General features: G+C 33.5%; 2 protein-coding genes across 4 annotated transcripts; both read right to left on the bottom strand.

The window, feature by feature from the left end:
- Positions 1-4114: 4114 nt before the first annotated feature.
- Positions 4115-6643, bottom strand: LOC132037375 (uncharacterized). The gene is made up of 3 exons (XM_059427882.1): positions 6289-6643; positions 4830-5021; positions 4115-4734 (listed from the first exon to the last, which is right to left on the bottom strand). The coding sequence occupies exons 1-3, from the start codon at positions 6437-6439 to the stop codon at positions 4151-4153; spliced, it is 927 nt and encodes a 308-aa protein (XP_059283865.1). The 5' UTR covers positions 6440-6643; the 3' UTR covers positions 4115-4150.
- Positions 6644-7237: 594 nt separating this feature from the next.
- LOC132037353 (uncharacterized) lies at positions 7238-12991 on the bottom strand. 3 transcript variants are annotated; one of them, XM_059427856.1, is made up of 10 exons: positions 12646-12991; positions 10845-11198; positions 10088-10171; positions 9243-9602; positions 8861-8996; positions 8596-8758; positions 8377-8505; positions 8093-8287; positions 7872-7994; positions 7238-7758 (listed from the first exon to the last, which is right to left on the bottom strand). In XM_059427856.1, exons 2-10 carry the CDS (start codon positions 11104-11106, stop codon positions 7624-7626), a joined length of 1587 nt encoding a protein of 528 aa, XP_059283839.1. In that variant the 5' UTR covers positions 11107-11198; positions 12646-12991; the 3' UTR covers positions 7238-7623. The 3 variants fall into 3 exon arrangements, with proteins under 3 accessions (XP_059283839.1, XP_059283853.1, XP_059283846.1); XM_059427870.1 differs by lacking the exon at positions 12646-12991 and adding an exon at positions 12228-12519; XM_059427863.1 differs by lacking the exon at positions 12646-12991 and adding an exon at positions 11365-11683.
- Between the last annotated feature and the right edge of the window lie 277 nt (positions 12992-13268).

Below are 13268 nucleotides of genomic sequence, written 5' to 3'. Positions count from 1 at the left end.
CTTTTTCAATGTAAATTATAAATATAGCTTATATATAATTTACTCATCTATGATGACTTCAACCTTTCTAAAGATTGTTGTGATAGTTTTTCTTTCCAGCAAAGCGCGTGGCACATTACTTGGTATTCGTGCAACGAATCTGTTTCAGTACCTTTCAATGGCATTTTCGAGTTCTTCAAAGTTTGATACGGAAACAATTGGTGGAGGGTTGTTAGGTGGACTACTTGAGTTGACAATGAAATCGGCGCTTTCGCAGTTCAAATTCTCAGTCATGGTGGCGTTGCGGATACGTTCATAGCCAGCAGTGTCAATGGTGGATGAGATAACGTATCCAACTTGTGGGTAGCCACTTTGGATCGCTTCATGGATTGTAAGTAGGAGTCCACGTTCATTGTTGATTTTGATCTTAAAAAGATCCCCAATAATAATGCTACTGTGAAGTAAGAAACACTACAAGAAAAGGTTGAAATTACTGAGTTTTTATACTACAGTGTGGTAAAAATGCCAGAATACACAACATATTAAAATATTATGGCAGTTTAGCCAACGCCGTATTTATTAATTATTTAACGGCTGTTTCGGGTATATTACGATGATTTAAACCGCCGCTACACTTATTTTGGTTTTTAGCAAACTCTAATTTAATTTCATCCAAGCCATCTCTCACAAATTAGAATCATCGTCTTACACTCTCCCGCCCCAATAAATCCTCTCTCCCTCTCGTTGATCAGATTGGAGGTCTGAACGAACGTCGCCCTTTCCTCAAATTAGGGCTTGAAATCATGATTTCTTCAATTGTTATGATTTCGTGATTTTCATTTTCAATTGTATAAATGCCATTTCCGTTGCTTTGCTTCTCAAGCTTCTGCCTGTACCAGGCAACAAAAATGAGGTTCGTGAAATGGCCACAAAAACGTACGTAAACCCTAGCGAACTTTTACCTAATTTTTCTTGATAATCTCACAGTTTTGTTTATTGAATTATACTATGTGGTTTCAATTGCTTATCAGTTTTTCTTTGTCGTTCGGTAATGTTAAATCGTTGACAATATGCACGAAGATCTGCTCGTTTCAACGTATTTTAATACTGTGTTTCTCTGAGTTGTTTTTCCAATATGAAATCGAAGATTATGAAGTTTTTCATGTGTTAATGTGATATACTGAAGGTATATAAAGGCAAGTGTATTTTTATAAGGTTTTATATATTTTTTTCAAAGTTTGCTAAACTAAAGATAGTTATAGATGGTTGAAGGAATTTTTGGTTAAAAATGGCCAGTGATCTCGTCACTGTTAAGAGTGGATAACTGCAAGAATGTTGAAGTTAATTAAATACTCTTCTCAATTTCAAAATAAATGAATTCCTAGCATTTTTTGGATGGTTCAAAATAAATGAATTTTACAGAGTTTAAAGATGTATTAATCAATTTTTTCAAAATTATCCTTCTCCCTAATGGTTTTTCAACTCCTACCATTTACTATCTCTAAAAAATTTGGGGAAAGTACAAGGGTAATATTAACAAATTACCCTTTCATTGATGTCATTAATTAACTTTTTTAAGGGATGTACAACATCTCAAAAATTCATTTATTTTGGAATGGACAGAGTATCATTTTATATGTTTAAGGTAGGGGTGTACATGGACCGGGTTGGTTCGGATTTTTTAAACACCAAACCAAACCAATTGCGTCGGGTTTTTTAATTTATACACTAAACCAAACCAATAAAATTCGGGTTTTTCAACCTCGGGTTTTCTCGGTTCATTCGGTTTTCTCGAGTTTTTCGGGGTTTTTTTTCGGAATAATCTTGATACAAAACATAAACTTTTACTTCAAATATTTCTTTAGTCCTAGTAAGATACAACTATATAATTAAAATGTTTCATAAGAAAATAACACAAAATGTGAGAAGAGTAATGACATTGTATTAAAATATTCAACAAAAGATAATAAAAATCGGTTAAAATAAATATTGTTAATTAATAAGACATAAAGAAAATGACCATAATCTAAAAATACTAAGTCATGCTAAAATAAGTATGGCTAATAAGTATTAATTACATGACAAGAAAAAAAACTTAAGTTATATATTTTCACTCTCAAAACCAATTATGCAAAACTAAAGAATATATATCCAACATTATTGTCATTCCTACTTCTTAGTGGTAAATTGAATTTTCTTTGTTAGTATTAGTGTTGAATTGGTTTTGTTTTGAACTTTATATGAGTTACTAACATTCATAGGATATAAAACTTATTGACACTCAAAATTTTAAGTTTAAGCTTGAATAATATGATAATAGATAAAAAAAACTACGAAAAAATGTAAGAAATATTTATAAATTACATTATAAATAAATATTTTTATGTATAAAATATTTTAAAAATTGAATACATGTAATATCGGGTTGGTTTGGTTCGGTTTGACTTTTTTTTAGCTAAAACCAAACCAGACCAATTATGATCGGGTTTTGTTTTTCAACACCAAATCAAGTCAAACCAAACCACTAGTTGGATTTTTTTCTCGGTTTGACTTTTTTTTAGCTAAAACCAAACCAGACCAATTATGGTTCGGTTTTGTTTTTCAACACCAAATCAAGTCAAACCAAACCACTAGTTGGGTTTTTTTCTCGGTTTGACTCGATTTATCGATTCGGTGCGGTTTATCGGTTTACTTTGTACACCCCCAGTTTAAGGTACGTGCAAAGCATATGATAGTTAACTATGGTTAAGCATTAATGATTGTAGTTAAGGAAAACAATAAGTGTCATTTGTTTATTAATTTGATATAAACACTGGATGCGAATAAATTTTACCATCAAAATATTATGAACATTACTAGAAAGAATTGTACCGAGAATTTTATACACCTCCATCTTAATTGGTGGAATAATCATATCAGTCATAATTTCATGGGCATTTTACATAAATAGCAAACATTTAGGGTTTAATCAAGCTGCATAGCTAATGTTTCAATATTTACGTTCTGTAGCAAATCAGCCCAGCTTCCACATGCGTATGCAATTTTTTTTTTTTTTAGCTATATTCATGAATACAACAATTTTTTTCCAATTGTATTCATAAAATAACTATCTGTATTCATAAATTGACTTGTTGTATTCATGAATACAACGATTAAAAAACTGAATACATATACACCAATAATTACACAAAATACATCATATTTTCCGGTATGTATACAACAGATACAGACGAAAATACAATATAAAACATTCATACACCAAAAAATTAACAAATATGCCATATTTTTCGGTATGTATACAACAAATACAGGCGAAAAATATTGTATACAACATAGATACACCAAAAAAATTAACAAGTACACCATATTTTCCAGTATGTATACAACAAATACAAGCGAAAAAATATTGTATACACGGTAAATATACAACAAATACAGCGAAAATCTAGATTTTTTCTAGATCTGACCGGAAAAAATTTCGGCTAATACAACAACATACAGGAAAAAATTTCGGCTAATACAACGAGAATATTTTTTTTCCGACGTAGATCTGAGTTTTTTCTTCTTCTCCGGAGAAGCCACCGCCGGCTGCACTGCTCAGATCCGTCATAGATCTGAGCTTTTTTTGGTTTTTGCTACCAACAATGCTCAGATCCGTCGGAGAAGAAAGGAAAAAAGGGTATGGCCGGAGAAGAAAGGGAAAAGGGGAAGGGGGCAAGGATGACGGTGGTGACGGCACGGCATTTCGCGGTCTCTCGGCGGTGGTGGTGGCGGCGGCGGGCAGTGGGGAGAAGAGGGAGAGAGAGATGGGTTGAAAGTGAATAGTAGGATGAGTATTCTATTTTTTTTTTGTGTATATATATATATATATATATATATATATATATATATATATAGTTACTAAATGATATTAAATATTAATACACAAATATTTGCTATGAGAAGTAATTAAATTAAACTAAAGCTACTAAATGTAAATACTCACTATATGTTTGTTATATCATGTAGTTATTCCTAATTTCATTCTGCTTTGATTAGTTAAGAACTCATATTTCAATGCATAATAATTTACAATGTTGGGCTTCTACAACAACACAAACCTAACTCAGAAGTTCAAGCTATAATACACAAACATCGGAAATTATCCAAATTATACCACTACCAGTTCACCTCACCACACTTTCTTAGGGGCCATAAGCCCAAGAACTTCTTCCCAAAGCCCAACACTTCCCACATCAGAAAGCCCAATTACACTTGGACTACAGGCTGCTACTGTCCAGTAACCAGCTTTAATCTCATCCCTCAATTGATCTCTTTCCCATCCACAATACCCATCAAAGAACCTAAAATTGTCAAGCCCAACTATATCCCTTTTTACCATTTCAGAAGCACAACCCACACTCTCTTTTGTCCCATAATACAAACCCTTCATTACTTCATCAAAAACCCCACTTTTTCCAAGCCCGTCTTCACCTCCTTCTTTGGGGCTCACTAAAAACAGCCCTTCTTCTAAAGGCCCACCAAAGAACAAAGGCCTATTCGCAAACGTCCCGGCCATATCCAATACGGACGACCTCATTTCCTTTATCGACATAAGCGAAGGCCTGTTGAGAATTAAGCCCGTTGGGCCTATTGGGCCCATTGACATTAAGAGAACTACGGTCCGCTCAAAAATGTGGACACCATCGAGCTTTTCAGTGGCTATGAGCAAGCAACCTTTCTCGGGTTCGTGGATCGTGTGGGCCCATTTGCTACCTGATGGTGAATATAACATAAATTACAGTTGAAAAATAAACTGAACAATAATAATTAAATATTATTCAAGTTGAGGGCGGATATCTCAACAGTACCAATTGTGATGGCCGGAAGAGGTGGAAGATCGTCGATGGTGTCGGGATTGACGACGGAGGAGGGCTCTTCCGACCGGGAAGCTCGTTCTCCTGCGACCAATCTTGCTCGAAATGATCGCCAATCAGTTTCAGCAAAAGGTTTTTCTTCATCTTGAGGTGAAGGGGATGGCAATGAGGAGTTTGCTTGGCAACCTACAAGTACAACATTTTCTCAATATAGGTTTCCCAGAAAATACTCTCTCCATCCAATTCTTGTCATGTATTGACTTGACACGCTTATTAAAGAGCCAAAAATAGAATGACAATTTCACCATATTATCCCTAACTATTGCTAAATAACCTTGAAATCAATTAAAGCTAACTCGAAAAATTGTGCGGCCAACTAATTGAATATTGGGTTCCAACAATTCACGTATTCCCTATAAAAAAAAATAGTTTTAGAGCCAAAATTTTCATATCTTTTCATCTTATACAAGTGTTGGAAAAAAGAATTGATTTTTTTAATCATAATTCCAAAATGTTGAAAAAAAGAATTGGAAAATCTGACTTATTAATACTAAGGGTATTATAGAAACAAAATGGTAAATTATCTCTTGGTATACTGAACTGGACAAGTAAATATGGACAACAATTTTTAGTATACAAAGACAAGTAAAAATTGACGAAGGGAGTACCATTTTTATAGCTTAATTTGAAAATCGCGTAAAAATTTCAGTGCATACTGTTATTTTGATAGCTCTCCCAAAAAGGGAAAAAAAAAAAAAAAAACCTTTTCTTGTCTCAATTTCCGTGACACAATGACCATTTGAAAGGTCAAAAGATGTTTTGTTTGATCAATATTTTTTAAGAATATTTTAAATCTTCAATTATTGTAAATAGTATTTTTATGTAGTTTCTATATATAAATTTTATTTCAAATAAAATTTAAAATTTTTAGAACCAAATTCACATTGAAAATTAGATAGTTAAGCCCTCGTACTTCGAATCCTATCGGATAAAGTAGAATAGAGGAATAGCTTATTTCTTTTTTAAACTCCTTAGTTAATCAAAATGTTGTCGAGTATATAAGATGGAATAGATTGAACCTTTTTTTTTTTTTTTTTTTTTCAAGAAAAGAATTTTATTTTAGCAATTTCCCGCCGAGCCAAAAATTAGAGGTTCCAGCTGGACAGTAATAATCATGAGGCCATTGAGAATCACTGTAATGTCTCATTAATTAGAACCATGGGCTGAACTAGGTAGCGGAAGATATTAGTCTCTTTGAAAAATTATACTATTCAACTGCATATGTAATATCAATTTTTTTTTCGTATAGATGTTAAACCCTTTGACTTCTTCATATATATACTTTATATTTTGAATATTTCTAATAAAAATTATGAATCCGCCAATAAATTTAGAACCCAGCGAAAATACCATTGAGATACAAAAGCACGAAAATAAGAAACAGAGCACTTACAGGTCACTGACAAAGGAGTGCCAACTTTTTTGAGCTGGTGAAATTGACTAACAAATAGCAACCTTCTTCTTGTAGAATAAGAAATTCTTGATCCTAATGGAGGTAAGAGTTTCTCTGAGAAGGACTTTGAAGTGACAAAGCAAGCTTCCATATTTGGTTTGAGAATTTATTTGGTTTATTAGCCAAACAGTACTGCAGTTGCAGATTCAAAAAGGATTCTCGCTATAAGAAGAACTGATCAGTGTTATATTGGATAAGTGGATATAGCAAAAAAGGGTTGATGTATAAAGAGAGAAATCATTTTGTGTTATATATGGAGAATGTGGTTAAATGTAGACCACATGAAGTTTTCGAACCAATCCAGTACAAGTAGGATGCTTTTTCAGTGTTGGCAGAGTGACTCTCCCAAAAGAATGGGCCAATAGACAGGCCAACAGTTATACGATTACACGTGTATTTATCTAGAAATTGTTTGGTTGGTATAAGTTAGAATTGGCTAAGGTTTAATCTGAGGAAATCTAGTGCACTTTTATGAGTGATGTGTTGTGATTTTAGCCACAGACTGTCAGTATGGCTTCTTTGTTTCTTTATCCTTTTTTTTTTTTGTCGTTTCATTCTTTCTTTCTTGATTTGCTATTAAATTTTTTTAAAATCGTTTATATTCGGTTTGATTTGATTGTTTGGTCAAGAGGAGTTTCGAGAAAAATTTAACTGAAGATTTAGTTGAAAATATTTTGATACTTCTTTTACTTTCCTTCCTCATTTTTCTTTTAGAGTGTCATTCTGTGATTCAACAAGTTCCCACTTCATAAGCAAAAAGCTGATTAAATAAGCTCCCCACTAAAAGGGAATATTATCAAATTAAATGAGTATTATTTGGTTCAAGTGCTACATTACATGCAAGCACAGAAGTTTCTCCAATATAAGCCACTATGACCTAAAAGATCAATTACACAAGCATAATGCTTTAATTTAGAAATAACCCCATAATCACAAATAAGATATCCTTTTCCACCAAACAGTATAACTCTATCATATCGAGGTGTGTGGTGAAATAGTTGAAATTCCTTCACTCCTAATTAGGAATGTTGAACTAAAACTTCAGGAAAGGATAACCTTTTGACAAGGAGCTCTTCTTGAATAACCTTTTGACAAGGAGCGCCTTACTCCTCTTAGTGGATTTGAAATACCTCTGCATCTACTATAACTTAGTGAGTTAGTAGCAATTGGTGCGAATTTAATATTGAATGTGTATTTTTAAAAACAATTGAGCTATATACATAAAGCTCAAGATACACTAACATAACATCTACTCCCCTATGCAACATACATGCATTAGCTGTATTGTTCTGAACAATAATCTTCCTCAACTCTCACAAGTGTTGGTATTTGGCCATGATCAATAAAATCAATCTTGTTCAATCTAACACAACCAAGCACTCTCTCTGGCAGCTCCTCTGGCTTCTGTGCCTGTGGAATTTAGTGAATAACCAGTGAGCATACACCATTTTTGAAAGCCAAAAGTAAGTCAGAACTAATCAGCAACACTTTTTCTTTCTGAAAAAAATGGGGAAATGAGAAACCTGAATTGTTAGACCAAAATCAAGTATTCCATGTTGTAAACGTTCTCTAAAAGCATCAAAACCCTTTCTTGCTATGTAGCTGAAGCGATGAATGTCAAGATCAACTTCAAAGTAATTCGGGCCCTATAATAAGCAGAGACCTTGAGAATGAATATTGTGGTGTTCAAAAACAGCAAAGATGATAGTACTAAATTAAAAGTGAAAATCATTAGAGTATCCACCTGATAAAAATTGTGTTGAGGGCGGGAAAGCACAGGCTTTTCATTGTAAGCATTCAAAAGCTTCCTTTCAGTTGAACTTGAAACAAGCTCATCTGGATTAACCAACCCGACCATAATCTTCAACCTCTCTCTGAAAGGAACAATCGATTCTTTTGCAAATCCTTTCACCTTTTCCATGTCATCCTCGATGAATCTCTACCACAAAAAACCAGTTGCATGTATAAAGGAAAAATAATAGGAGAAGAATAGTGTTATTTTTGCTTCAGAAAGTTGACATAAAGTACCTTGATGGAGTCCTGAAACTGAGGAGAGATTTCCTCCTCAAAACTTTCAGAAAGTTTGAAATATATTACAAGGCTCAAGCCTTCTCCATCAGCATCACCAACAAACATGGGAGCAGGATAAGTGGGCAACTGACACAGAAGAAAAACTTTATTAATTAGAATACAATGTTATATCAAATAGAAACTCCTTTGGTTAGTTGGGAGAGACTTGTCTAGTACCTGAATGTTAACAATTAGTAATGGAGGTATTCTTTCATCTCCTTTTATAGAAGGAAGCTCAATATGTTGTGCTATATGATTGATCTTTCTTGGGCAAGCAAATAAGTCGACCCCAATTGGAGTATAAGGAGACACATTAGGAGCAGGGGTTTTCCTCTTATCTCTGCAGATCAAACGAAAAATGCAAAGAAGGCATGTTTAAAGTCCATTACAAAGGTCCAACGACAGTAATTAATTGACAAAAAAATGTAAGTTAAGAGCGTACTTGAAATAACTATCACCACGGAGCTTAAAGTTTGAGGGCTCAATCTTTGACCAACTTCCTGAAATAGACATTTCTTCTGTGCAACAAGGAATTGAAAGCCCAGCCATGGGGCGGCGAAGATACTTTCTTGAAGAACCTACAAGAATACCACTATGTTTAGTGCATTATTAACTAGCTTTTCGACCTTCCATTTTTAGCACTCTAGAACAGGAAATCTAACCATGAAGGTATCGGCATCATGATTTCAATAAGATTTAGCTAGTAATTAGATTTGAAAATAATGAGAATAAAAGCGGCATGGAACAAATCCATATAATGGGGTTCTCAAATCAGACAGAATTTATGCTGAAAGTAAAATAAACAAATGGGGCGAGGTACTCACGAAATTCATTTGTTTCTTCTCCATCAACAGATGTCCTCTTCAGAGAGAGCCGTATAATAGTTGACTTCTTTACTTGAGAATGTGGAGCTGAATTTGATCCATTTATGATTTTGTCATTGAAACTCAAGGAATTTACCAGCTTCGGTAAAACAGACTTGAAAACATTCTCCTGAGTTTTCTCTTGCATCTGAAATATCTCCTTTTTAACACTTTTAAAACTTGCAAAGGCACGATCCAAATTCTTCTTCTTTTTGGTATTCCCTAGGGATGGAAGTTCATTGTACTTGAGTTTGCTATCAATAAAGCATGATGAAGTTTCATACTGAAGTACTTGTCCACTTGAAGTGTTGGGGAAAATATCTACAAAAAACGAGAAGTAATACAATGAAAAAATCATAACTTAGCACTCAGTTCATTAAACTTAAGAACGAATAATTCTATCAGCTAGTTTGCTAATTAAACATTGATGTCATGATGTTGTTATAGATTCCTATCAGTTTGTGATATTCTGGAAAAGATATAAGATTGATCTGCTAAAGAGAATATTATCAGTTATGAACCAATAATGTCTAATTCCAAAAAATTCCTAAAGGAAAACTTGGGTAGCTAAAGTCAACTAAGTAAATGCAGAAAAGATTAAGAATTTTGTGATTTCTTAAATTTTAGCAAAAAGAAAGGGACAAAAATTGACAAATTATGAAGTTATCTGTTCCTACCTAAGCATAGGGTAATGATTAAGGTCGTAGTCATTCTTTTCTTTTCTCAAGAATGATAGCCTTCTTAATCTATAGATAGAAGAAGTCATCAATTATAAGTACAACAACAAAAAAACTGATGATCATTACCTCCATGAACACTACTAAAGTCGTCATCTGAGTCGGACTCAAACATGCTGTGGGTGTCAAACCATGCTTCTTCTTGGCAAAGAACTGTAAGAATGTAAATCTCGTCATTTTCAAGCTTCCAGTTCAAGAAATTTACATTATCAGCCGCTTAAGCACACAAAACTTCATTTGCTAAGATGTCAGAATGCAAATTTTTGTCCTTCTTGTGAACAGAGAAAACACCAGAATTAACATAACCACTAGAAAAGGTCAATAAGTATCAGAATGCAAAACAGATATACTCTTTCCTACCAGTGGCCTAGCTGAATGAAATGTGATCTTCCCAACAAGAAAATAGGTACCCCAGAAGATATTGAAAAGAATTTGTCATAGGATCAAATGGAGAATATCATTTTAGTGGAGTATACTAACAGTTCACCTGTCTAGAACATTTCCTTCAAAAAGGAGATTGATATAACTTTTTCCTGATAAACGCTTTCAGCATGATTGGGATTTTTTCATTTTTTGGCCGTCGGCCAAAATTAATTACAGGTGCTAGCCAAAATGTACAAAACCTATACATTGATTATGTATATTGTTGTATACATATGTATATTATACGTATATTCGTACCCAAAATACATTACATAGACATTTTCTGGCCATTATTTTTAGAGCGGTCCAAAATGGTAATTATCCCATGATGTAATCACGTAGGTTACCATTGAGCATTGGCATATCAAAATATAAGGTTCAAAATAGAAACAGAGAAGTATACCGTTAGCATCTATTTGACTATGCTGCCACTGCAACTGAGTAAGATGAAATGTGGAATTGGAGACCTCAGATGTTCTGCAGGTTGTAGTAGTATGAACAAACTCACTAACAGCAATATCTGTCACCCGCGAATCGCTGTTTCTTTTCCTGCTGGTTACTACTAGACCTGAGTTTGAATTCTTTCTATGGTTTTTTCTATGGCGGCGATGGTTTTTCTTCCTTACCCTGATTGTGGTTGCTGGAGTTGATACACAGCCGCCCATTATTATGACTCAACTTACAAATCTCAGTGCTAATTGCTGCTCTACCATGCGAAGATGCAAATTCCAAGTGGAGCACGAGAAATTAAGTATACCTGGCACGCAAACAAGATAAACTTGAAATTGAAATCTCTGATTATGCCACACTATAGCATTTCAAAATGTGACAATTGACAATAAGAACGTATAATAGTCAGTCCAACGTCTATGTCAAAGAGAAGTTACAATCACATGATTACAACGATGTTATTAGTAAATGACCTGAAATTTGATCCAATACATTATATGCATTCGCGGTTACTGGAGTACAAAAGGTTACCTTAAAGGAGGACTAACAACTGGAGCTAACAGTACAATCTAACAAGAGCTACTTTCGCAAGAGTGAACAAGAGAAAGAACTGGGAGCTGATTGGTACATAAGATGATCTTGATTTAGCAGTTCTCAAATCTTATATACTAGAATAAAAACTTAAAAAGACAGGACAAAAGCTGTTTTTAACAGGCTCAAAAGCAGTGAACCTCATAAGACAGATGTAATAAGGAATTACCAAGAATATTACTGACAGGAAAAGCAACAAAGAGAACAAAGATGGCTAAGTGCAAAGGAACTATGAAACAAACTTTAATAATTTCATGTGATTGCAGATAAGAAAAAAGCAAAAATATTGGAGACATAACTGAAAAGGTGAATATAAAGCAGCAGGATCAAATATATGATAAACTACTTTTCTTTTTTTCTTTTTTAAAATATTTCTTCTTGTCTTTCCATTTGAAATCGTTAATGATGAAAAAGGATGGAATGAACATGACCTTGTTTACACTTTCAGAGACTGAATCGGACAAAACAATGTCAGATTAGGCATAAGAGAATGAATCAAACGGGTCCATATTAAAATCATACTATCTAACAAGCAAACAAACAAAAGAATAACATCAAAATTGTCGTTTAAAAAAGAAACAGAAAAAGAGAAATAAATTTTAACAATGCAATTGCGTATTGCGTAGAAAGGCACAAAAGGCCAAAATATAAAGAATGAAAACAAATAAAATAATGTGGGAAACAGAGATCAGAAGGAAAAAAACTCACAATACAACAAGCTACTAATCAACAGGCCAGGAAATACCTAGGAAGATGGAAGAAGACATTAACAAAAGTTACAAACAAAAAAAAAAAATGTAAAGTCTTGTTCTTTGAGCAAATAAAAAAATTAATCAACCATGAAAATTTCAAAAGAACCCATCTTTAAGCAGCAGAAAAATACATAATAAAAAATCATTCCAAGCTCCAACACCCCAACTCTAAAGTAAATTATGACAAAACAACAACAACAATTACGTCTCAATCCCAAACTAGCTAGTTATAGTCGCTGTGCAAATTCCTTATATATATTCTTTATGTGGACCCAATGTAGCTATGTTTAAATAATTTACCGGGAACCCAATGATTTACATTTTTTTTTTTTTAGAATTTAAAATCCATGAACTCAAAATTCCAGCTCCGACCTCCTACGATATATATGTCTATAAAAATACAGTATGTACCTTTTTGGTATTGAATGAAGAAAAGACCATTAACCATGAAGTTGCGTGAATGTAGGTCTCATTCTCTTGTAAAAAAAAAAAAAGAAGAAGCAAAGTTTCAAGAACCAGAGAGAGAAATAGAGAGGGAGAAAGAGCGAATGGGTCCAACGTGTCGGATCCAAGCTCTTTTCCAAAAAAAAAAAATATCTCCTCTTTCAAGCAGCTATTTCTATATTTGTGATTTTTTTTCTTGATATATTTTTCATGTTTTTTATGTATGGATTTGACAGATATAGAGATACACAGGCAGAATTCAGAGGGAGAAGAAGGAGAGGAAGGTCATTTGAAGTATGTCTGAGAGTGCGTGCGAGCGTTTTGTTTATTGATATTTTTATAGTATAGTCCGTCTGGTTGTCCCCAACCAAATCATTATTACAAGCTTCCGTCCTTTTCTCTGCCACACCAACACTGTCTAGATATTATTATGGGAATTAATTTCTTTAGTGAAAAAACACTAATTATCTTTGCTGTACACCAAAAAAGAAGAAAAAGACTTCATGTACTACGCTGCTATCCACCAATTTGAAAAGAGGTATTATTACAGTAATTTAGTAGGCTATTGAATATGCGGATTCAAAATTTAA

This window comes from Lycium ferocissimum, chromosome 2, assembly GCF_029784015.1.
Source record: "Lycium ferocissimum isolate CSIRO_LF1 chromosome 2, AGI_CSIRO_Lferr_CH_V1, whole genome shotgun sequence".
Classification (NCBI taxonomy): Eukaryota; Viridiplantae; Streptophyta; class Magnoliopsida; order Solanales; family Solanaceae; genus Lycium; species Lycium ferocissimum.
Note: the sequence above shows the minus strand (reverse complement) of the source record. Positions and strands in the feature narration are given on the sequence as shown.